Raw genomic sequence first — 27,066 nt, 5'->3', positions numbered from 1 at the left:
ATTAGAATAATTAGAATAAGAATTAGAGTTCATTTTGTATAATGGGATTTGAAATGGATTTTCTATTAGTAAATTAGTAAAAATCCTTACTTAAAATGTATTTTAAGGAATCATAACTTTTATTTCTTTGTTGGTTAAACTAAAATAAATATTATAGATAAGATCTGTTTTAAAATATAACTATTAAATCTTAGTCTAATAGGAAAGGCTTTCATCTACTTTGAGTTACTTTTGTATGTGGAGATTAAAGGGACTTTTTTCCCCCTAAATGTAGCTGTCTAGTTCCCTCAAGTCATTTGTTGAGGAGGCTTTCCTTTCTCTATTGTATGATATTGCCTCCATCATTGTAAATGAGTTGTTTATACAAGAGTCCATGTATTTCTGGACTCACTATTCTATTTCATTGATCTGTACACCTGTTTTTTGGTTGTCTGTTTGCTTAATACCATGTGGTTTTCATTTTTTTTTTAAAGATATTGTTGAAATTGGGAGTATGATTTCCTCTGCTTTACTCTCATAATTGCTTTGTTGGCTTTTGTGGTATCAAGCAAATTTTAGAATTTTTAAAAATTAAATCATCATAAGATAGAGTTAAAGTTCTTGATCAATCTAGGATTAGCCATCTACAAGGCAAGACAGCACCATGAACATATACTATCTCTAGAACATCTGCTGAGAATTCTAATAGAAGTCTGATAGTAATATTTTTAAATGTTAGTTACTCTTTTCTTTTTCCTACCAAGAATTTACTTAAAAAATTTAATCTTATATAATTGATTTATTTTCATTTTCATGCCTATAATTTCTAAACTTTTAATATATTAAATACCTTTAGTTAATAACTCCATATACCTTTTGTTTCAATCTCTTGAACTTGCTTCTACATTGAGATTCTCTAACTTCAAAAATTTTTATTGGGGCCGGGTAGGTGGCGCTGGAGGTAAGGTGTCTGCCTTGCAAGCGCTAGCCAAGGAAGGACCGCGGTTCGACCCCCGGCGTCCCATATGGTCCCCCCAAGCCAGGGGCGATTTCTGAGCACATAACCAGGAGTAACCCCTGAGCATCAAACGGGTGTGGCCCAAAAACAAAAAAAAAATTTTTATTGTGAGGAATTATATTAATGCTTTATTATCTCTTCCAATTCTGTCATGAGGTTTGCTTTCTGGAAACATAAATTTATAGAAAACTTACTCATTTTCTTTGTAGAAATTCACCTAATTTTAGTGATGTTGCCCACAGAATTCCTGGCTACTCAGTTGGCTTAGCCCCTACCTCCCTCCCTCCCTCCTTTCCCTCCCTCCCTCCTTTCCCTCCCTCCCTCCTTTCCTTCCTTCCTTCCTTCCTTCCTTCCTTCCTTCCTTCCTTCCTTCCTTCCTTCCTTCCTTCCTTCCTTCCTTCCTTCCTTCCTTCCTTCCTTCCTTCCTTCCTTCCTTCCTTCCTTCCTTCCTTCCTTCCTTCCAATTTTTGGCTTTTACCCAAAAATTAGTATAATTTTTTTTTCTTTTTGGAGTTGATCTCCAGCTCCATGTTGTCAGAAAATGTATTTCATATATTTTAAATATTTTTAAAGGTATAAGATTTACTTTGGTAAATGTATAATACATGATTGTTCCTGTAAAATCTTCCATAAACATTTAAGAAGAATGTATATTCTGCATACATCTGATACATTCACCTGATCTAAAACGTACTTGAATTCTTTATTAATTTCTGGAACATTTATTCATCATTCATATGCAGGAGAGATACTTTCTTTATATATTTAATTGTTCAATTTTAGAGGATGTAAATATTTACAAATTCAATATTTTTCTCTAATAGGCTAGTCCCATCACATCCTTTATTCCTCAGGGAGAAGTCAAGTCCTGAATGCATGTGACTAAGTCAAGGTGAAGTTTATGATCAGTGTCTTGATCTTTATTTCAATACATGTTCTCAGATATCAGCATATAACAAGAGCTCAATTTGTTTTTATTTTGAGAAAATTGTTGCTGAGTGTATAACTCTAGAATCAGTGTGCCTATGGAACGGTAACTTTGGTAGGCTCCTCTGTTGGACAATCATTCACACTTTTACTTTTTTAGAGCTACATCTTCTCTTACCTTCACATTAATTGATCTCAACCCCTTTTTTATTAAATTATTAAGATTAGCAGATAAGGAAGAGACAAATATCTGTGATTCCTCCTACCCCCTCAATATAATCTGTCAGTTTATGTAATTATCTCTATTTGAAATGTATCTTGACATCTACTAACTTTCATTATTTCACATACAAGTCAACTTCTTGTATTTTATCATCTCTCAGAATAAAGTCAAATTGTGTATAAGGCCCTCCAAACTGTGTAAGGAGCAAGGCTACCTCTTAATTCTCATGTCCTGCATCCCTCTCCCAACTGACTGCAATAACAGATTACATTCCAATAACACTTGCTTTCTCCTCAACAAGTCAAAATTTTTACTTACAGTAATAGTAATTATTGCAGTTACTTTTCTCTTATTTAATTCATTTAACACTTGGTATGGTAAACAGATAAAACGCAGGATGTTCAATTATATTTAAAAATTTTAAAAGAAAGTTTCTATTGGAACTTATTTTAGAAAGATGTAAGTATAGAGAGAGGGAAAAATTAATTTTTGAGAGAAAACAAGGCTTCTCCAGAATGGAAGAAACTAAAAAAAAAAAATAGGCAAGCAAGTGAGATAAAAGCTCAAGAAAGCAAACCAAATAGAAATATTTTTAGTATGAAAATGCCTTAAAATTGTGGCCATACAGATAGTACAGTGGGTAATTAGATTCCTCGTACCACATATGGTCCACCTGAGTACAAGCACTACAAAGAATGATCATTGAGTATTGTCATGTGTTGCCCAAGCCCATCCTCCACCAACTACCCCAATAGGGATTTGTTAAAAATACTAAAAATATAAGCTGATTACTTAAAAGCTAAAATGTCATTTCACAGGAAGGTATACAAATCCTCATTAAATATATTAGTTTAGAGGAAGAGACAATTACTAAACACATAGACCAGTAAGTATTTAGGATATATTTTGTTGAGCAAAATCATATTAGTGTAAAATACATGGCTATATCACAGATATATGTAATGGAAAGAAAAACATTTCTTTCTCTGGATCTTATTCCATTGTTTTAATTTTAAATGCTTGTTTTGCTTTTCTTTGTTTCCTTTTTGATAAAATATATCTGTTTCAGTCTGGAGGTAGCAGTTTAGATCAGTTTCTGACATCTGCATGTTGATTCACATTGAAAATCAGAGTTTCAGTTTCCTGATATTATTTTCTCCTATGCTGCTAAATCGATTGGCTGCCAATAGTGAGATTTGAGGTCAGTCTATGACATTGTTTTGGGAGATACCTCAGCATTTTTTCTCTTAATGAAATCAAAGCCTACTGACATGATATGATAAATCAGTTGGAGTTGTATAGATTAATAGAAAATATCAGGTCAGTAACTTGTTTCAGCTTAACACACAGAAAAAGAATAGTGTCAATGTATTATATTTTTTAGATGTGTGAGTATATTTTTACATACATAGATATATTTAGAGTGTAATTATATATATATATATATTTAGAGGGAAATTAAATTCTAATAAATTATACTTTCAAAAGACTCAATAAAAATGGTGCTTTCCCGAGGGGAGAGTAAATGATCATGCAAGGAGTTTATAGTTATAAACTATATATAAACATATATATAAACTATATATAAACATGACAGTATACTTCAGAGGTGGAGACACCTTGTATCTCCTATGCCAAGAGAATTCCCTCTATAATGTCCCCAATAGTTACTGTGCCTATGCGGGGCAGGGGGCACAAAATAATTCTTTTATCCACATTTATATTTATTTATTGATTCATTTTTTTGACTTCTTTATTTTTGTGTAGATATTGAAGATGATGTCTCCAATTTTAGTTTAGTTTAGTTTAGTTTATCTTTCTATTTCTTTTTGCACTCCGGCATGGTTTGATTTCAGGACCGAGACTATTGTGTGGTGCTTGTCTTTTTTGCTGTAGTTCTCACTGTATATTTTATTTGATATTTTTTCTGTATTACTGCAGTGTTTTAATTACCTTTTTCCTGTCCTCTGTTGAACTGAGATTGTAAGCCTCTAGAAGGACTCCGCTTATTTTCAGCTTATTTGATTTTTCTTTTTACCCCATTCTATTGCTTTTCTTTCCTTCAAACGAAACCACATAACTCGAATTATTTAGCTCCGTCTCTCAAATAGAGGGGGAAACAAGGGAGGGTACCAAAACCAAACAGATATATGATCACTAATAGTAAGCTAGACACAGAGGGGACTACTTACTCTAGCAGCCCGGGGGGTGATGGTAGGGGATATGGGTTGCAGGAAGGTAACTGGGTGGAGGAGGACGAGGACAAATTTGGTGATGGGTATTCTCCTGATTCAATGTTAATATATACCTAAAATACTACTGTGAAAGATATGTAAGCCAATATGGTCAAAATAAAAATAAAAAAAAGATGCTTTTACTGTTTTCTATTGTGTAAAGAAAATGACATATATAGCCATATAAATTTTCCTCATGATTTAAGATCCTGTACAATATTGGATACAACTCTTTCCCACATAAATTTACCATATAAATCTAGTACAGTCAAAGCTATGCTTATTTCACCATCTAGAACCCAATAGGAATAACTGAAAATAGAAAGAACTAAATAAATTTAGACACACTTTTTCTTTAAATCAAAATAAAGTTTTCTGGTCATTTGACTAAGAAATTTTTCTTTTTTGATGTATAATCACCATTAAAATTTCTTCAAAAAATTTACTAGTGAAACTAACCCTCAAATAATGACTTACTTTTGTATTAAGTATATCCACATTCAAAATTATTTTGGTAGATCATTTTTTGTATCCAATAATAGTGTATTTCATTGGTTTGATTTACTTTCCTTTTTTGATAAACATTTATATTTAAGAAAGTAATCATGTCATGTGGCTTCATAATTGGATACCTTTACTTTTTTTTTTTTTTTTTTTTTTTTTTTTTTTTTTTTTTGGTTTTTGGGCCACACCCGTTTGATGCTCAGGGGTTACTCCTGGCTATGCGCTCAGAAATCGCCCCTGGCTTGGGGGAACCATATGGGACGCCGGGGGATCGAACCGCTGTCCGTTCCTTGGCTAGCGCTTGTAAGGCAGGCACCTTACCTCCAGCGCCACCGCCCGGCCCCAGGATACCTTTACTTTTAAAATAATTTTATTTTTAGCTTTTGTGTCACACCTGACTGCCATCAGGATTTGTGTTCAGTGAAATTTATGGGGTTCCAGGGACTGAACTAGGGTCAGCTGAATGCAAGACAAGAACCTTACACTCAGTACTATCTCTCTGACTCCACCCCTTTTACATTCTAATGCTGGGCATAACTTTATGCTGTCATTCTTGAAACAATCAGATTGATCTCATCTTTCAGAATAATTTAAAGGTTACTTCACCATCATAGGAAACAAATACAAAAATAATCTAACAAAAAATCTTGATTCTAGGTGGATTAATATTGAAATTTAGATTTAGTCATGTTGAGGCCTAATAATGACAAATGACTGCCCCCTAACTCTATTAGTTTTATAATATTTTGTAAGAATTTCAGCACAATTTTCTCTTTGCTATTATCATATTAATACTCAAAAAACAGATAATCACCCAACATTCATTAAGGTAAAGTGTATATCACATATGTAATTTTTTCAAGATTATTCATTTACTTCTCTAGCATACAATTATAACAAGGTATCCTCAAATATGCTCTTTATGTTTTTCAAAAATAATTTCACTATCATATATTTATCCTGCCAGTTGAATACATGGTGCTATTTATTTTCTTAATAAATTTTTAGTTACAGGGTCAGGTGGTAGCACAGAGATAGGGCATTTGCCTTGCATGTGGCTGACCCAGGACAGACCCAGGTTTGATCCCCGGCAATTTCTGAGCACAGAGTAAGGAGTAATCCCTGAGTGCCACAGAGTGTGGCCCCAAAACAAAAATAAGTAAAAAAAATGATTAAGTAAAATAATAAATAAATAAATTTATAGCTACAGTGAGACAAAATCAGTGAGATGAATATAGGAAAATTCCATTTAGTGAGCTGTCAATGAAATAATAATGATTTAATAAAGATTTTTTATTTTACTACAGATTTTTATGGTAAAAAAAACACCTTGCTAATTAAAATTTAACCTATTTAGGACCCAGAGTGATAGTATAGTGGTAAGGACATTTGCCCTTCACACAGTTGACCTATTGATTCCAATGTGATTCCCAGAAGGCCACCAGGAGTAAACCCTGAGTACAGAGCTAGGGAAAAGCCAAGTACAGCTGTGTGTCGCCCAAAGAAAGAAAAAAATGTTGACTTACTTAAAATAAGTAATTATTGTGACCAGAGAGATTGTATAGCGTATAGTGAGAAGGGCATTTTCCTTGTATTCAGGTTTGATCCCTGGCACCCCATATGGCCCCTACCCCCAAGCATTGCCAGATATAACTCCTGAGTGCAGAGCTAAGGTTAAGCCCTGAATACCAGTGGGTGTGTGCACCAATATTAGTAATTATTCACAAAAATATAATTGATAGCTCATAAATGTTATTTAAACATTCTGTGATTAAGAAGTATACCTTTATTTGAGAGGCACTGCTCTCAGGAATTAATCTTGGTGTTGCTGCTTGAACCCATATTGGCTGCATGCAAGGCAAACTTCACTAATATGTAAATAATACTACCTATGAGAACAATACAATTCTTTCATCAAAATACCCTAGGCTATGATTATTCATTGTCGATCAATTATTTGTTAAAGGGTCACTCCCTATAATGCTCTGTATTGGTGCTGGAGGAAAGTGGGTCATGCTTGTTAGGGATTGAATCCAGGACCTCACATAGCCAGCTATGTGCTTCACTATTTGAGCTACTTCCCTTGCACCATCGATCTATTATTTTAGTAAATTCCCCCAAGTTTCTGTCACTACTAGTTTACTGTGAACAAATTTGGTTATTTTCTGAGATTCACTCTGCCTACTCTGCATTTCCCACCTCTGATGAATTCACTTCACAGTAATGGCTACATCTCCATCTAGTGGTTTCCAAATCAGGAAATGCCCACCTGAGCAGGAGGGTGGAAAGAAGGCGACAATCATGATGATTCCAGAAAAGAGTAAATGCAAGCATGAACTCAAAGCAAGACTGATTTGAGTCATCATATAATTATCATAAGAATAATAAATATGGTTATCTGGGTTAGATATTATAAGTAATTATTAATTAAGCCATTGTGATTCCAAAGGTAAGATTTTGTGTAAACTGAAATTGTTAAGAAGAAAAATTAGAGGGGCCGGAGAGATAGCATGGAGGTAAAGCGTTTGCCTTGCATGGAGAAGGATGATGGTTCGAATCCCAGCTGAGTGTAGAGCCAGGAGTAACCCCTGAGCACTGCAGGGTGTGACCCAAAAAAACCAAAACAAAACAATACAAAAAAGAAAAAAATTAGAATGACTTAATTATAAATATACCAGTTTTATGATAGTATAGAAAATTATAATATAATGATTAGCTTAGAATAGAAATATATGTAACACTTTAAATCAACTACTTGATCAAAAGATATAAAAATATCTTTTAGGGTTAAAAGAGTTTGGGTAATAAGGTTTTGATCTTCATATTATCTTTGATTAATTCTTTTTGTCTTTTTGGAGTCAAACCTGGCAATGCTCAGGAAACATGGATTTAGCTAAGGTTAGCTGCATAGAAGACAAATGTTTAAGCTTTCTCTTGAGCTCTGTGGTCAAACTTTAAAGTTCATCCAAATGAATTTAATGTTTTTTTTTTTAACTGCTGAAAATGAACAACAAATAATTGAATGAAGTTCTCAAACAAGTGACACCACTTTTGGGAGGGCAAAAATTGGTTGTGGACAATGTTCTTGAATATAGTTTATAGAAAAAAACCTTTATAAATGAAAGTTAGTTAAGACTCACTGACGAAAATGGGAAAACTTCAGAGGTTTTAATTAAACAAAATGTTAGATGTTAATAAGTTTTAGTGTACTATATTTACAGACACATATACAAATATGAACAGATTTGTAATTAAATATTGAGGGCAGGGGAATCTACATTCTTCTTGCTCAGGCTTACTCCTGGTAAGATTGGGGGAGTATATAATGGACCAAAGAACTTGGGACATACAAGACAAACTGCCTTCCCACTGTACAACGGCTCTAGACCCCAGAATTGAAAAGTAAATAAAGATAGGACTCTATGTAGTGTAAGTAAATCTACTGTAAGTTACTAGAAGAAAAAATTTTTTTTGGTTTATGGGTCACACCTGGCAGTGCTCAGGGGTTACTCTTGGATTCATGCTCAGAAATCACTCCTGGCAGGCTCGGGGGACCATATGGGATGCTGGGATTCAAACCAATGATCTTTTGCATGAAAGACAAATGCCTTACCTCCATGCTATCTCTCTGGCACCAAGTTACTAGAAATTAAATAGATTTCTAATTCTGAATTATTCATAAATGGATTGAAATTGTCTTTGAAAGTGCAATTTCTTGAAAGTACAGTTTGATGAAGTAATTGTCAAGATAATTTCTACCATGAAAAATATTGAAATAAAAAATTGTCAGCAATTAGTACATCAAGTAAAAGGACAGAACTAGTATAGATTATGTTTGTACTAATATCATTATTTGCCTCTTTTTATCAATTTGTATAATGATGACTGAATTATGGAATTTGAATACAGCAAACATTTGGTCTTACCAGAACATTGTTATCAAAGCAGACATCAGGCCCTTTTCGGTATCTGGGTTGCTTCACCATATCACATGGATCCGGACCATCAGCTAAAGAAACTTGTTAAGGAATTTGCATTTAATTTTTTTCTTTAACACAATAAAAATTCTGTTATATACTTGTTTCTCAAAGCAAGCAAGAGATACTTCTACCAGTATTATACCACCATTTATACTACTACTAAGTACTTATGAATATAGGGAAGAAACTAAATCAGATACAATTTTTTTTCTTTTCAGACTAGGAATAATATGAAGAGATCATGAGTACCTTGGTATCTATCATACATCAAGTAGTCAATAAGACTTTGGAGAGTATAAGTGGATAAAATGCATACATAATGAAAGTGTACAAAAGAGGCGTACATGTAAAATGGAGCATAAGAGAGGGTGTGAATGTTAGAAACAAATTCTTAATAAATTTCAATTTTAAGATAAGTAATTGAACTGTCATTTTAACATATTTATTGCCAGAAGTATTTTAAAGTGTTATTGCAGTATAGTGGGGAATATTAAATTAATTCCTTAAAATTATGCTTTAAGAAACTTCCATGTTAAATATATAAACCATTCAATTCCATTTGTCTAAGTGGCTGTTGAAAGGTTTAAAGTCACATCATTCTCTTTTTCTTTCTGTTCTGCACTAAGACAAGTACATAGATAAGATTTACTTCTGCCTCATTAGTCACTACCTAGAAATTTAAATCACAGAGTTTTCTAGGAGCAAAGGTTAAATGCAAGCACTACACAGGGCCTCCTAACTACCATAAATTCAAGCCAGATCCATCTTTGATTTTTCAAGTTATTTTTGGAACTTCCAGTGAACATTTACTGCTTTCTCCAGAAAGTCTCATGATGTTAGTTAGAAGTTTTCATTCTCTCGGTGCATATTTCCTCTGACAGATGACGACACCACTCTATGATATTAAATTTAGAAAATGACCCCCCAAAAATGACAGGGTTAGATGAGAATTTTGTAAAGATGGTTTTTTATTGCAAACATCTTAGATCAAGGATACAAGTCTGCTCTGCTTGTATGAGCAGTCGGGTATCGCAGGGACAAGTCCCTTTGCTTTCCACTATTATGAATACTAAGTTCGTGTTTATAAGTTTTTCTACATGAAAGATTCTGCAAAACAAATATTCAAGAGTCAGAGGAAAGGAACACTACCTTCTGGGGGAAAAAACTTTCAAAGAGCTTATGTGACACAAAACAAAAGGCTTTAGAAATAAAAACAAAACAATGTAAAAATCTAAAGAGAAAGATTATTAGGTTTTATTCATAAGTATACACATAAGATTTCTATAGGGCCAGCGAGGTGGCGCTAGAAGGTGTCTGCCTTGCAAGCGCTAGCCAAGGAAGGACCACGGTTCGATCCCCCGGCGTCCCATATGGTCCCCCCAAGCCAGGGGCAATTTCTGAGTGCTTAGCCAGGAGTAACCCCTGAGCATCAAATGGGTGTGGCCTGAAAAACCCAAAACCAAACGAAAACAAACAAACAAAGAGATTTCTTTCCATTACAAAAAATTATAGTTGATGGTTTAAGGGTTATTTATGTTTGAAAATAAAAATTAAGCACTATGTTGTTGAAACAATTAGAAAATTTTTTATTTCACAAATTTAAGGAACTATGTTTTTGTCTTCACAGTAAATGAAGCTTCTCTTATTTTCAATAAAAAAAAAATCAAAGCACAAAAATGTCTAAGCATATTGCTTCAAGGCAAAGTACCTCAAAACAAACATTTTGAGACTATAGAAATATATTCTTTGTTCAATATAGTAAACAATAGCTGGAGGATGATATTGAGAACTTAAAGCATGACTGAGACTACACATTTAAATTTAAGTGATTTAAATAGCCATCTCTTAGGCCTTTAGTCTTATACTGGAACAATAGAGATGTAGAGAACTGTGGACTGTAAATTCTATCGTTGGTTCTCTTTCTACAACTTAAGTTCTTAAGTCTTCCTTTAGACCCAAAATAAATCTACAAATTTCATCAAATATAATACTCTGATGACATGCTTTTATGAATTCTTTCATATTTTTTTTTTTACTCATATTGGGACCTAAGCATATAGTAAGTAAAAGGAAAGTAAAAGGAACCTTGATTCAACTTTTTTTTTTCTTTTGTTTTTGGGTCATGCCCAGCACAGCTCAGGGGTTACTCCTGGCTCTGCTCTCAGGAATCACTCCTGGTAGACACGGGGGACCATATAGGATGGTGGGATTCGAACCACATCTGTCCTGATTCGGAAAGGAGAATGCCCTACTGCTCTGCTATCTCTCCGGCCTCTACTTTATTATTTTTTAATAATAAGTATCATTCCTTTATTTGTTGATGTCATTACAAAAACTGATTATGTTAGCAATAAAGTGTATTCTTGAATTGAAGTTGCAGTTAATTCTCAAAATGATAACTGAATCAGTGTACAACATCAGTATTAAAATGTTATATTTTACATTGTCTTTCCCACTTTTGGTCTTCTGAACAATTTTATTAAGCAAATAAGATAAAAGATTACATGTTAAAAATGTAAAGGTCTAATTATTCAAACTGTTTTTATTATAAAACTAAACTCTGAAGGTGTCTACAGAGCTGGCTTTTTTCTCTCTTTAAATCAGTAGTCTAACAAGAATTAGAAAAGACAAAATTCTGTTCAGTGTTTATGACAAAGTAGAAAGGGTGAAAACATAAATAAGGCTTTAATTTGGCAAAATATAGTGCAATGCCTTCTGTTATCCTTGAATAACTTTCCAATTACTTTACTCTGAACCCTGTTAGTGTTACTTTTTCTTTGTGTTGACTCAAATTTATATCTGAATTATATTGTTTTTATAATTTAACTTACATTTTTATATTCATAATGTTATTCATTGGAAAACAATTAATAAAAAACATAGGGTTTTAATTTGTTCTGATGTAGTCTCTGGTTTATGTCACAATCCTTCAGACCTGAAGTTCTAGTTTAATATGTTAATCTCTAGAACAGTGGTCTGCTTTTCCCTTTTTCTGCTTTTCTGACTCCTCATCCTGCACATGGTACTCTATAGAATGGAGAGTTTTCTAAAGTGTGTCATAAAATCATACTGCACTTGTCTATTTGACATTATATTAGTTGATGATCTTCTGTAATATGAAATCATCCCAGACTTTGCACAAAGTCTGTTTATCTTTCCTTCTTTTATATATATATTTGGGGGGGGGGTTGGGCCACACTCTTTTGATGCTCAGGGGTTACTCCTGGCTATGTGCTCAGAAATCGCCCCTGGCTTGGGGGGACCATATGGGACGCCTGGGGATCGAACCGCTGTCCATCCTACGCTAGGGCTTGCAAGGCAGACACCTTACCTCTAGCACCACCTTCCCGGCCCCTCCTTCTTATATTTTTACTTCTCTGTTAACATTCTTCCTTAGATGATCTGCCCTTAATCTTTAAAAATGAATTACTCAAATTTTGTGCCTTATAAATAGTGATGTTCAGTTCCATTTTCACATATCCTATGTCATAGATGACTACATTAAAAAATATCTCAAAATCATCACCTTGTCTACCTCTTGTATTATATTACAACCAAATTAAAAATAAATTTCTTTTTAAAAAGTCAAGTTGATGCTTTGGGAATACTAATATCAACCTAAGAAAATATTTTATTGTTCTTCCAATACAAATAAAAATCAAATTCAATTCTAAATGTTAGAGAATACTAGAGAAGAAAAACAGAAATTAGAAATTCTTGAGCTCGGAGAATTTTGGGGGGCCGGAGAAATGGCATGGAGGTAAGGCATTTGCTTTGCATGCAGAAGGATGGTGGTTTGAATCCCACCATCCCATGTGGTCCCCCGAACTGCCAGGAGCTATTTCTGAGCATAGAGCCAGGAGTAACCCCTGAGCACTGCCGGGTGTGTCCCAAAAACAAAACAAAACAAAAAAAAACAAGAAATTCTTGAGCTTTTTAAACTTGTTAAATGGCTATATTATAAAGTTATGTCCCTCCTCCCTACTCTATGGGGGAGGAGCATGGGGAGGAGGCCCGGCAGATATCTGGCTTCTGATTCTCTCTGATCCGGGAGGCCAGCTCTTCTCAGGTATGGGGTTAGGGGACACCCCATGCTGGAGGCCTTCTCCCTAGCTTAGGGATGCTGGGAGGCTAGGCAGGCTCTCAGCCATTCCCCTGTTTCTCCCTGGACTCCAGGCCTTCCCTGGGTGCCGGCTCAGGTGGCCTGAAATGGATTTCAGGTGGACTTTTTAGGGGTCCTCAGGCTTCCCCCTCTCCCTACTCTAGGGGGGAGGAGCATGGGGAGGAGGCTGGGCAGATATCTGGCTTACGGTTCTCTCTAATCCAGGAGGCCAGCTCTTCCCAGGTATGGGGTTAGGTGACACCCCATGCCGGAGGCCTTCTCCTTGCTCGGTGGGTGCTGGGAGGCTTGGCAGGAACCCAGCCATTCCCCTATTTCTCCCCTGGACTCCAGGCCTTCCCTGGGTGCCAGCTCAGGTAAACTCTATAGTGGTCCTCAGACTTTCCCTCTTCCTCTCCCTACACTAAGGGGGAGATGCATGGGGAGGAGGGTGGACTGATGCAGCACTGGTGTATGTTTGACATTCACTGGTAATTTTTTTTTTCTTATTGATCTCCATTTAAAAAACTGCGCAGGGGCTAGCACCCCCACACATATTATATATATATATATATTGAAAGTAAAAATGAGAGGATGGACTCTCAGGCTAGGAAGAGACCAGTACTCTTTTTCTACTTGTTTACTCTCAGCGGCCTCTTGGCCTCTTCCTTCCTTCACTGTGTAACTGTGGTTGCTACCATACTAGGTTTCTGCTTAGTTCCCACTCGCAGCACTGGTTTTTCTTGGGACTATCACAGTTAACTTTTTCTCATTGGTCTGTATTTTAAAAACTGCGCGGGGGCTAGTGCCCCCATGCATACTATATATATTAATAATATTGTATGCATATATTTCATATATGTATAATATCCATCATCCTACACAGATCATTTCTAGTCCTTTACTCCTCAGTCCCAACCATTAATTCTCCCCATTTATCCATTTTGCCTTCAATACCATACAGGTCAATCATAGACAAAAATCTTTCACTGAATTTAATACCCTACCCAACTATTTAAAATTTTTAGAATTGGGAAATTTGTAGAAACATAGTTGTCTAGACCTAGAAGTACTAGAGAAACACTAGTAAAAGTGTTCATTTTCTTTTGGAGTGATAAAAATGTCCTAAACTGTTGTGATAGTTTCACAGATTTGTGTATATGCTAAAAAATAAAATAAAGGTCCCGGAGAGATAGCACAGCGGTGTTTGCCTTGCAAGCAGGTGGTTGGTTCGAATCCCGGTGTCCCATATGGTCTCCCGTGCCTGACAGGAGCTATTTCTGAGCTGACAGCCAGGAGTAGTAACCCCTGAGCAATGCCCAAAAACCAAAAACAAACAAACAAAAAAAAACAAAAACAAAAAACAAAAAACCTACTACTGACAAAAAAATATCTCAAAGCTAAAAAAAAGTTATGTCCATTGAAATAGTACAAAAATATAGTATTATTAGTTATATTTATAAAATGATGAAATACTTATATTTCTACATGTTGAATATATTACTTAGAAATAATATAAAACAGGGGCTGAAGAGATAGCATAGTGGTAGGGCATTTGTCTTGCATTCAGCTGGTCTAAGACAGATGGTGGTTAAAATCCCGGCATCCTATATGGTCCCCAGTGCCTACCAGGAGCGATTTCTGAGTGCAGAGCCGGGATTAACCCCTGAGCGCCACCAGATGTGACCCAAGAACAAAACAAAACAACAAACAAAGAAAAAAAAAAGGAATAATATAAACAAACTTCTGTCTATTCTGTCTGAAAGTAGTTATCTTGACTATATTATTATAATTGTAGGAATTACAATCAAACAATTTTTGATTTAATAATTCACAAATAATAAAAGCTCAGAGAAATATCTGTAAATTAAAGTGAAATAGATTTCTTAGTGAAACAGGATCTACTTCAGAAATGAAACAAATTACCTGGAACAGTTTCCACAGTCAAGTACACCATAGAATGTTTTACTATCATTTTCGAAGAAATATTGGGTTTGTTCAGTAATGCAGCTCTGCTTGGATAGAGAGGCTGTAAAGTCTTCATCCTCTATGTCAACTGTGGAGAGTCAAAACAAAGACCTCCGTCAAGAGGAAACATGGTAGTTAGCTTCCCTGAGTGTTTAACTGTCACAAAACAAAAACAGATATATGACGACAGGTGCCTTCATGGCTTGTTATAATATACTACTATATGTTTTATACTACTATATGTTTAAACATATAGTAGTATATTATAATATTAGTATATAATAAACTACTATATTATAGTGGCAGCCCTGGCAAGTACAAAATAGAGGCCAATGGAAACTAAGAAAATTTACAAAGTTTGAGAAAGTTTTGATAAACATGTCAACCAAAAAAAAAGAACTAAGAGACATATTTTTTTTTTCACTCCATGCCCCTTTACTCACATACAATTTCTGAGTTTTGATGTACTCAGCATTTCTCAAAATAAAATTTGATTTGCTATTGAAGCAATATTACAACATTTACATACCTGCTTCAAGGAGTCGTGGAAAGGTCAAACTCAAAAGAAACTGCTGTAGAATAGACCTGAATTTAAATGCAAATAATTATTGATGAAAATAAAGATATATTACATTATAGAGGTATAATAAAAGCTTAAGAATTTTTACACGTATAGGTAAACATCTTTTATATTACTTTAAATAGTACGTGAAAAAGATTAGAAATTGATAATAAAAAATTTAGAATAATTTAATCTTTTGTTTTGTTTTGTTTTTGGCCCATACTTGATGGCGCTCAGAGGTTAGTCCTGTCTATCTGCTCAGAAATAGCTCCTGGCAGGCATGGGGGACCAGATGGGACGCCAGGATTCAAACCAACCACTTTAGGTCCTGGATCGGCTGCTGTGCTATCTCTCCGGCCCCAATCTTATGGATTTTTAATGAAACATTGTAATTTTTAGCAAGAAAGGTTCTAATGGAAAACTATTATAGATGAAGTAAGGGAAACATTTGTAACAAAGACTAATATGAAAAGTGGTAATTATTTCTTAGGAGAACAGCAATATTTCAGTGAATAGGCTTTACAATCTGTTGGGGAGAGGTTTTAAATCATATCCACTGGTGTTTAAGGCTTACTCTTGGCTTTTGTGCTAAAGGTCACTCTTCATAGACCATCTTTCGTGCTAATGAATATACTGGGGCCATCTAGGTATAGTAAAGCAAGTACCATACCCAGTGTACTATCAATACATTCCATGAGCAGATCAGATCATTATTTATATGAAATATTTGCTATGAAAAAGTGACTAATTTGGACTGGAGTAATAGAGAAGGTAAGGTGATTGCTTTGAAAGTGATCAACCAGAGTTTGATTCCAGCATTCCATATTGTCCCCAGAGCCAAAATCAGGAGTAAGTTCTGAGCACCCTTGGTGTGGCCTCTGACTAGTTTAACAAAGGTAATTTAAGAACAAAAGTTGAAATCTATTGCAGAGATAAAAATAATCACATAATAATTTATGAATCAGAAAACTGTTATTTTCAGCAAATGCTTTCCTATTTTTCAACACATTTGTTCATTACCAACAAAATAAAAATGTTGACTTACCAGGCAGCAGCAGTAGCCCACCAGCCAATGTGCAATATATCTGCTATTGATGGCTACAAAACAAAACCAAGAGTCATTGCACTAGCCTCCAGTGATGTTCCTTAGGGAGGAAAGGGCAATTGGATAAGTACTGACCACATAGGCTGAGCGATGCCCGGCTCCTTGTTTTGGTGCAGCTCCGGGCTCACACACTGATTGATAATCATAGGATTTGTTAAAAGCATAAACTGATATATTAATTAAGTGCCTCATCAAGCTTGGATCAATCTCTCCAAAAAATCTTCCAATCTGGTAAAGAAAAACATTCAAATTTAAACTACATATTAATAATAAAATCAGTGGAATATGAGAAAATGAGGACAGTAAACTAGACACAAGCTTAAACATCAAAACAAGAAATACATTTCTATAGAAGTAGTTTGGAAGAACTCAAATGAGATTAGACATATTCCTTACTCAATGGTTCTGCTGGTTATTTGTGAAAGGAATAAACAGTCTCCTAAGCACTAAATTCTCAATCAAAAACCTCTTGAAAAAAAGAAACTGAGAGGAGAAATGTTGATCGAAAAAATAGACTCATAAGGTCTATATGAGCAGGAGTAATTAGGCTTTAAGGAGGCATCTCTAGATCATTAACATGGGTTGGTTAGAAATAAGTACATTGTTTAAATAATCTTTTATGTCTTTAAGAGCAACAGAAAATGCTGACTCATAAGTGATATTTATTGGCCATTACTAATCTGCATAAAATCTGGTGGCTAATTTACAAACTAATTGGGAATTAGAAGGATCAATTTCAAAACAGCTAAATCTGTCTCTTCAACAAACTACATTTTTCACAGATTTTTTTTATAAGGTTTAAGTGATCTAAACTAAAAAGTCATTAAAATCACAGGGATGCTGGAAGTTCACATGGTGCTGAAGTTCAAATTTGGGAGTGAGTGCATAAAAGAGTTGCCCTTCAATATTCTGAGATATCTCTGTATTCCTGAGCAATCTCTAAATAAAAGCTTACAATATATGGTTGAGTTATATTTTGATGATAACATCAATAAAATGAACAAACAAAATGAGACTTGGATGCATTACTTTATAATTTATATTATATTAACATTCTTAAATTTCATGACAAAAATAAAACAACTCATTAATTTTTATAATGGCTTGAAGGAGTTTAATGATGTTCATCAGGGAAATAGAGTTTATAAACCCTAATTCCTTCTTACTCAAAGTACACACCTGGTTAGTGTATTCATCATGATTTGCCATCAAAAGAAATCCACCATCATCTAGAATCACACAATCCATCACCTATAAAATAAAAAAAAAAGCATAATTATAGGGAGGGTATGAGGCTGAATTACTATTGCTCCATATAGTTATACAAACAAAAGTAAGAGAAAAACCAAAAAACTGTATATTCTTTTGAACATGCCTGCCAGAAAATTCTGATAAAATATGGTCTTAAAGATATATGTATTTAAATACAAGACTTGATATTCTACCCCCTCAGATTCAATTATGGATAATAACATGTTATATACAATTATTAAAATAAAATTAGAAATAATATTTTGTCATTCTAATACCATCAAAATGATCCAGAAAATGATATAATTATAATTACTTTAAAAACATAGATTGATAGGAAAGACATTTCTTTGAATGTATTTAATCACCTCAGGTCACAATTTTAAAAAGGCAGCATGAAAATGTAATTCATTTATATTATAATTATAATATATTATATATATTATTTAATTTGATATTAAAAACAGAAAGCAGGAACTAGAAAGATAGTACAGTGAGGATGGCATTTGTTTTGTATGTGGCCAATCTGCATTTGGTCAATAGCGACCATTATGCTCTTCAAAGCATTGCCAGAAATGACCCCAAACTTACTAAATATAAGCAGCAAGCAAAGAAATACATAGATGACTGGGGCAAGGAAAACAGTAAAAGAATTAAAATGCATGCCATGCATGCAGAAAACCCCGACTTAATTTTAGGTCCACCCTAAAACACTGATACTTTTGGATTTGGAGGCCCATGAATATAGCTGTCATGGCTATAGGAGACCAGTGTAATGCACAGAAAAGCAGGAGGGATCAGCATCATATTCTTAGGTCTTTGCATTATACTACAGTTCTGATTGTCTGAAATCTCCAAGAAAGGCTCTCTGGCTTCTTGAGTATCTCTAGGGAGTTTGTGCCTCCACCCCCGAAAAATACACGACATAAATTTTCATCTATAAGTCATGTTTAAAAGAATAAATTTTGAGGGTCAGAGTGATAGTACAGCAAGTAAGGGCACTTGACATGCCTTTGATTGACCTGGGTGCAATCCCCAGCAACCCAAATGATCCACCAAACCCGCTAGGACTAATCCCTGAGCACAAGGAAAATCATAAACTCTAAACACTACTGGGTGTGTCCTTTCAAAAAAAAATAACCCTGAAATAAACCAAATGTAATGAAAGAATAAACTTATATTTTTCTTTGGTTTATTTATTTATTTTTGTTTGGGCCACATCTGGCGGTTCTCAGGGATTACTCCTGGCACTGCACTCAATCTCCTCCTAACAGGCTCTAGGGTCAATTTGGGATATCAGGAATTAAACTTGGGCTGGCTATGAGAAGGCAAACACCCTCCTTGCTGTGCTATCGCATGACTAACAGTATTGTAAATTCTGGTACCTCAATAAAAATGGTAAAAAAAAAAATCTATGTATCAGATAGCTTTACATATGTATAAAACGTTTTCTTACATCACTGTTTCTTTTGCAATCACAAACTGGACCAGCACACTGGAAGAAATAAAATTATTATCACATACATTTTTAAAACAAGTTTTACATAGTCACATCATTGTTATAAATGAAAATAAGTGCATAATATATGCTTATATGCTATGAAAGATTAAGTGCTGTTCTATTTAGTAAAATAATTTACATTTATAAATTAGTTAAAAATTACCCTTTGATAAAAATGTTATTCTGCTCCAAATATTGGCTTAAACTTTAATTTTGTCAATGTATATGATTTTAAACTCTGCAAATTTGAGGTTTTTAAATGTAATACGAGAACTAAAAAATATAGCTATCTTACCGGATCCCTGATTGATGCTTTGGTAAAGTTCTCAATCCAAGAATTTATATCAATTTTAATTCCAACAACTGGAAAATTAAGAAAAATTATATTCACATATATTTAAAATATGATTATGAATAATATCTATTTTCCCCATAACATTTAAAATTTTGGAGCAAGCAAATATAAGCATCTAGAGATTAAAGATAATTTAACAATACATTAAAAATATGATTCAGGAGCTTTTTACATCCAAGTCTCAGGGAGGAGGTGTTTCTGGCCATACTCCTAGCCTGCCAGGCCCTATTTGTTGGCTTCTGGCATTAGAATACCATAACAGTGATGGTGCCATTAGTATGATATTTTTGATAAAATTGAGCCATGAGACTGTAACCATCAAAATAAAGAATGAAGCTAAGGTTTATGGAAAAATCAGAGGTATAGATGTCAGCATGAATACGCACATTAAGACTATGAAAATGACCCTGAAATCCAGAGGTACTTCAGTTTTACAGGTAAAATAAAAACACTGAGTATTTGAGGAAAAAAACATTTGATATTTTATTCTACCATACAGTTTACCTCTGGATACACTACTTGTGGATGTTGAACCCCTAATTGATATCTAAGAAAAGGGAACGTTGCAGGAAGAGGCTGAGGCTAAATTAGAGGAAGGGGAGAGGAAGTGGGGATCCTAGGCAATATGTCTCAGAATAAATGTTTCAAAATGATAGTAATTTGGGATATTTTTGTACACATTCTGTTTGTTTGTTTTTAATAAATATAAGTGTAGGGTAAAAAATGTGATTCAATGGAAAAGTTGTAAATTATATTTATCTGCAAAACAGTATTACCTATATGAAAATGTAAGTAATTATTATAATAGCATTAATATGATTATAAAGAATGTTTATTATATTTGGGGTTCTTATTAAGAAGTAATACTAATACATAAGCTGTACATATATTAATAAGAAGGCATTTATTAGCAATACATAGCCAATTAAATAATATAGTATATTATATTATATTTAAAAGTCATTCAAGTATATATTTTTTGTTTTTGTTTTTGGCCACTCTGGTGGTGCTCAGGACTTACTCCTGATCCTGTGCTCATGATCATTTCTGGTGGGACTTGAGGACCATATGGTGTGCTGGTGATTGAATCTGGGTTGGCTGTGAAAGGCAAATGTTCTACTCACTATACTCTGTAAACCATTCAATGGACTATTTTAAGAAGTTCTGTAACTGCCTTACACCTACTCCAGAATATACAGTAGGATTTAGGAAATACTTTCAGACTTTCATGAACCCAGATCCAGGAAGCAGAAAAGCTATTTGTCAAATAAAAATACTCTATAAATATCAGTTTAAGAAAAGAAAGGGAAAAAGAAAGGAAAACATAAAAATAATACAAGGAAAAAAAACCCCAAAACAAAATGAAAACAAGCAAAAAACCTGTAGCAGCCTGGGGGACAAAAGAGGGGCGATATGGGATGCATGCTGGAAACAGGGGTTGAGGGAGGACAACATTAGTGGTGGTAATGCCCTTGATTCAATGTCACTATGTACCTAAAATACTACTGCGAATGATTTGTAATCCATTTTGGTCAAAATAAAAATCATTAAAAAAAATTTAAAAAATTTAAAAAAGCAAAAACATATTAAAAAAATAAAAATACACTAAGACACATTCTAATAAAAATGACCAAAACCATATATAATGATAGAATACTGAAAGCAGCAAGATCAAAGAAAGAAATTAAATACAAAAAGAATCAGAACTATAAAAAACTGAATCAGAAATGAAAGGGGGAGGGCCGAGCAGTGGCACAAGCGGTAAGGCCTTGCCCAAGCAAGGCTAGGACTGAGCGTTATTCAATCCCCTGGCGTCCCATATGGTCCTCCAAGTCAGGAACGATTTCTGAGTGCATAGCTAGGAGTAACTCCTGAGTGTCAATGGGTGTTCCCCCCCCCCCAAGAAAAGAAATGAAAGGGATTAAGGGTATCACAAAAGATACCATAAAAATGAAATGACTGATAGGGATTATTTTGAAATACCTTATGCTTTGAAATAAGAAAAAATGATTAATTCTTGGACTCCTATTACTTCCCAAGGCTGAACCAAGAAGATATGAGAAACATGACCAGATAATCACTTTAAAAAGAAATCGACAACAACAATATTGTGGTAGTGCTTTTTGGGTGTTTTTGTTTGATTTTTTTTTGTATTGTTATGTTTTTCTTCCCTTTCTTCTCTTAAATCAATATTGATAGCCTTGGGCCGGAGAGATAGCATGGAGGTAAGGCATTTGCCTTTCATGCAGGAGGTCATTGATTCAAATCCCGGAGTCCCATATGGTCCCCTGTGCCTGCCAAAAGCAATTTCTGAGCCTGGAGCCAGGAATAACCCCTGAGCACTGCCGAGTGTGACCCAAAAACCACACACAAAAAATATATTGATAGCCTCTAGAAGGACTCCTCCCATATTTTTCTGTTTAACTTTAGCCCCCCTTTTTCTTTCCTTCAAACAGAACCACATAACTTGAACCATCTTGTTCCGCCTCACAAATTGAGGGGGAAATAACGGAGGATACCAAGACCAAACAGTCATATTAACATTGAGTAGAAATAAAAAATGATCAGACTTAGGTACCAAATCCAAAGCCAATGACAACAGAATAGATAACCAATCTACAACAAGCTAGATACAGAGGGGACCACTAGTAGCCGGGGGTGGGGGGGTGGGGGGGGCAAAAAAGGGGGATGTGGGGTGCATGCTGGGAATAGGGGTGGAGGGAGGACAACCCTGGTAGTGGGAATGTCCCTGATTCTATGTCACTATGTACTTAAAATATTACTGTGAAAGATTTGTAATCTATATTCTATTGAATTCATTTTATCACAGGTTCACAGGTAATTAATTGTATTTCTTCTTTAAAATTTCCATAGCTTGGGGCTATGAGATAGTACTAAGCTATTGGTTCAGAGAGATAGTACAGAATTAAGATACTAGCCTTATATGCTGTTGACTCAATTCTGGCACTGCATTTGGTTGCCTGAGCACCACCTAGAGGGAATCTATGATTAACCCAGGATGGGTAACCCAAACCAAAACAAATAAAATTTCTGAGACCAGTTTATTTTGGCTAAAATATTCTGATATTTTTGATAAGCACAGACAGTTAATAGTATGACTATTAGGTCACATTTAATTTTGGTTTATATATATAAATTTTACTTACCTGCGGGTTTAAGTAGTTTTCCTTGAATATATATTTCCACAGCTTTGCTTACCATAATGCCAGATTCATAAGCACTGGGTCCACTTTCTAAAAAAAAAAGAAGAAATCATATATCTTTACAAAAATCAATTAATATTGAACTTTTCTTAATATATGCAGGACTTTGCTTAATATTTTAGTAGTTTTATATTCTACATAAGACAGTATCAACAAATTAATAAAAACTCATATCTTTTCCTTGACATTTCAGGTTAGCTAGGTTGCATAAATAGGTTTGTATTCTATGTTAGTGATGTGAATGAATAAGTCTAATTACTTCTACATACACAACATAATGAATGCATGCCAAATCTCTGCCTTATGACAGTTGCTAATATATTAGAGAGGGTGCTTAAGGAAGGAGAAGAGACTGATCTTAGTTTCATAAAACTGTCATTGCATTCAGAAGATACATGTCCCTGGACAAAAATGAAATTCTTAGAACTTTAGTTTCCTTATTTGTAAGAATTGGATAAATAATACCTACTTACAGTGATGGTGAAGTATTGATTTAGAAAGGTTTTTGGATATGACTCAAAAATATTTTAAAATATGAGCTACAATTAATTTTTGTTAATAATACAGTATGTAACTAAAACTGATAATGTATCACTAATGAGTCCACTCTTCCTTAAAAATAAATTAAAGTATGTTCAATGATTGAGTTTGTGAAGTGAGGGATCATCAACACATGTTTCCATGTGTCATGCATGCTTGTAGATATGCTATCTTCACATGACTTCATAACTATTTCCTGTGCATGCATTTTAGCTCTTCAACTATAGATATGTTTCTATATTTCCAATGTGTCTCTCATAATATGTGAATAATGGTAATTATTCTGAGCAATTAATATATTGACTTGAAGTAAAACAGGCAGTAGCAATCCCGTATTCAAAAATTTTGAGAAGGCTTATTTTCAAAACAATACTTACTGTTAAAATTGGGTGCAGTAAAAACATAGTTATCATTATCTAGACTCCTTTTATAGAAGCTGTCTTCATATGTCTCTGGGTTTTCTTGCCAATTTTCTCCAGCCCTAAGGAGGAAACCACTCATCATTTATATTTTTTAACCTACCTGATACTACTTCTGCCTTCTACACATCACTGAACTTTACAGATAGGCCTACAAGTATATCTAAGGAATTAGTGGTAATTGATTGTCTGATATTTATTAGGAAGTAATATATCAAAAAATTAAAGTCCAGACAAAATTGACTCCTAGTTTTACTCTGCATCTACTAGCCAGTTAATCATAAATAACTCAGTTAATAGAACAAGTAATATTAATAACCCTCAGTGACTACCAGACTTCTTCACTGTGAAAAAATGCTCTCAAGATAAACAGATAAAAGCCACTAAAGAATAGTGAAAATAGATGCTAGGCAAATATGGCTAAGAGACTATATAATCATTATGTTAAGTTAAGCAGTTGAGTTTATACCCTCAGAGAGAAGTCTCTTCAGATATTTTATCATGGGCAAGAGTGATAGTCCAGTGGCTAGGATGTTTGTTTATCTTGCATGTTGCTGACCTAAGTTTTATCCCTGGTACCTTATATGGTTCCCTCATCATCATCAGGAGTGAACCCTGAGCACTGATAATCACATTCACATGATTTTCTCCAGAAACAAACAAAAAAGGAAATCTTAAATTGGCAAGATACAATTTAAGGGATTGGAGCAATAGTACAGCAAGTAGGGTGCTTTTCTTGCTCTCTTCAAGTTTGATTCCCAGAACCACATCTGATATGTCCCCTGAGACAAGCCAGGACTGATCCATGAGCACAGAGCCAGAAAAAAACCCTGAGAAACACTAAACGTGGCCCCAAACAAATAAATAAACGAGCAAAATGTGATTGTTAAGAAAAGTATAGCTAAAGTATTATTTCCAGTTTTCCCAAAGCGGAATATTTAAATTTTGTAGAAATTTTAAGGTATTAACTCCAATGGAATTTACTTATAGTAATCAGTTTCTATGAAAAATGATTTCTTTATACAGAAACTTGGAATAGTCATTTGCAATGTACTAGATACATATGTTATTTGAACTTACTCCTTTGGATAAACTCTGGTAATTCCACCATCAGTCACAACAAAACGTGCTTTTACTCCCTTGCTGGAAAGGAACGCAGAAGATTTTATTCAATTTGCTCTTTGTAAGATATTGATTTAGGTGTTGGTGATATACAGAAAAAATAAAAATGAGTTCCTTAAATAAAGGAAGTAAATGTCAGCCAAAGTAAATATACCAATAGATTAAAAATTGAAATAACTAAGAATTAAGTACTTAGAGAATTCTTAAGGAAGACAGCTCAGGAAATAATTTTAGAACAGCATTTTGTAGATAGAATAGGATTTAGCAGATACAATAGGGACAGCTGGAAGGCAGAGCAAGAGTGTGGGTAATATAGAGCTAAAGAGGGGTGATAATATCTTCCACTAATTAGAAGTATAAGGCTCAGGGGAGAAAGACTAGAAGTAAAACTTCAAGTATAAGTGTCCTAAGACTGAGTAATCCATAAATTATACTGAGGACTTTACTCTCATCTTGGAAGTTAGAAATGCATCTAGAAGACTCTGTACTAATAAAATAAATGAAAACATTAAATAGGGACAAATCAATTGCTGTAATTTCTTTGAATTGAAAGATTATACCCCCATGTATGAAGGAGAGGGGAGCACACAGTTAAAAAATATTTACTATTTAGGCATTGATGAAAGTGGATGAAGAAACTGTGTGTGAGAACCAAAGTTAGATTTCTAATATTCTAAAGTGGGTTTGTTTTAGTGCGATTGGAACACCAAATGAACTTTAATTACAAATCCTTTTTTACTACAAACATTGATGCAAAAGTAAAAATACCAAGAAACACTTCTGGTTTATTTTTGCTGCAGTCTACATACTTATGAATCTGATTAATGGCCAATGCTAGTCCTCACACACTCCAACTTAAATTACAAGTTGTCAACAACTGCAAAGTGATTTTTTGAAAGATATTACTATTAAAGAATATACTGAACTTTTTATTTATGAGACCCATTTACAAAAAAGTTCTATAGAGAAGATAAACTAGAATGCAGAATGTACCTTTTCATTAATCAGAACAAATACTTACATGTTTTTCTGCTTACTCCAGTAATTTTGGACAAGTTCATTTGTAAAACCTGCATCCAGCAAGACTCGGTTAATCAAATCTGTGTTACCTATCACAGAAAAAGGATAGGTCACTTACACTCTCATTGATTTTTAATTTTGATAATGAAACAAAAGCATTTTCTACTTCTAAAATCAATGTAGACTGGATAATATTTCTATGAAATAAAAATATATCTAGTCCTACTTTTTTGCATGTTGTTTATATTGTTCATCCTCTGTCACATTTTTGTTTGTTTCTGGGTCAACCCATTGATGCTCAGGGGTTACTCCTGGATATGAGCTCAGAAATCGCTCTTGGCTTTGGGGGAAGCATATAGGATGCCAGGCATCAAGAGAGAGCAAGTAAGTCCTGGGTCAGCCCATTTGCAAGGCAAATGCCCTACCTGTGCTATCGCTCCAGTCCCTCTCTAACATTTTTAAGATACAGAATTAGGAATGTAACGAACAACTGTTAATGAAGCAAATTAATTTTTAACTATATAAAACAAATATATATATATGTTACAATAGGAAACATTGAAGAAATAATGTTTGTAAGCCAGTACTGTGATTAAACTTTATCAAAGACAATTTTATATGCAAATAAACACTTATTATATATGCTATATATGTACATACACATATCTCATCATGTCATCATATTGTTCTAAGAAACAGAATGACTTTGTAAAAGTCAACATTATTCTAAGATTGACTTTTGCAGTGTACTGTTATTGCAAAAAAAGCTGTTTCTAGAGTCATCTTTCAACGATCATTTAATGAGATAATCATTATCCTAAAATCCGGTCAAAATTTCTGTTTTTAACTCCTGAGCACTAACAGGAGTGACCACTGGAACAGAGTCAGGAATAGTCCCTTAGCATTGCCAGGTTTGACTACGGAACAGAAAAATAAAATGGATAAAATTAAATAAAAATCAAAGAAGCAGGAACAAAGGCAACACTCTACAGTATTTAGGTAGGCCAATAAATTAAACATTAGGTGAGAACTATG

General features: G+C 34.2%; 1 protein-coding gene across 1 annotated transcript in view; it reads right to left on the bottom strand.

Annotated features, from left to right (window-relative positions):
- CACNA2D1 (calcium voltage-gated channel auxiliary subunit alpha2delta 1) overlaps positions 1–27,066 on the bottom strand; it is a 394,888-nt gene that overhangs the window by 1,883 nt on the left and 365,939 nt on the right. Inside the window, exons 26-38 of the mRNA XM_049776752.1 lie at positions 26,033–26,120; positions 24,970–25,032; positions 23,848–23,951; positions 22,874–22,960; positions 19,647–19,714; positions 19,307–19,345; positions 17,779–17,850; positions 16,675–16,827; positions 16,540–16,592; positions 15,462–15,517; positions 14,891–15,020; positions 9,863–9,972; positions 8,812–8,894 (exon numbers count right to left, since the gene is read on the bottom strand). Coding sequence (XP_049632709.1) covers positions 8,812–8,894; positions 9,863–9,972; positions 14,891–15,020; positions 15,462–15,517; positions 16,540–16,592; positions 16,675–16,827; positions 17,779–17,850; positions 19,307–19,345; positions 19,647–19,714; positions 22,874–22,960; positions 23,848–23,951; positions 24,970–25,032; positions 26,033–26,120 — 1,106 coding nt within the window. The remainder of the gene's footprint in view (positions 1–8,811; positions 8,895–9,862; positions 9,973–14,890; positions 15,021–15,461; positions 15,518–16,539; positions 16,593–16,674; positions 16,828–17,778; positions 17,851–19,306; positions 19,346–19,646; positions 19,715–22,873; positions 22,961–23,847; positions 23,952–24,969; positions 25,033–26,032; positions 26,121–27,066) is intronic.

Source organism: Suncus etruscus, chromosome 1 (assembly GCF_024139225.1).
Source record: "Suncus etruscus isolate mSunEtr1 chromosome 1, mSunEtr1.pri.cur, whole genome shotgun sequence".
NCBI lineage: Eukaryota > Metazoa > Chordata > Mammalia > Eulipotyphla > Soricidae > Suncus > Suncus etruscus.
This window is presented reverse-complemented; position numbering and strand designations above follow the sequence as displayed.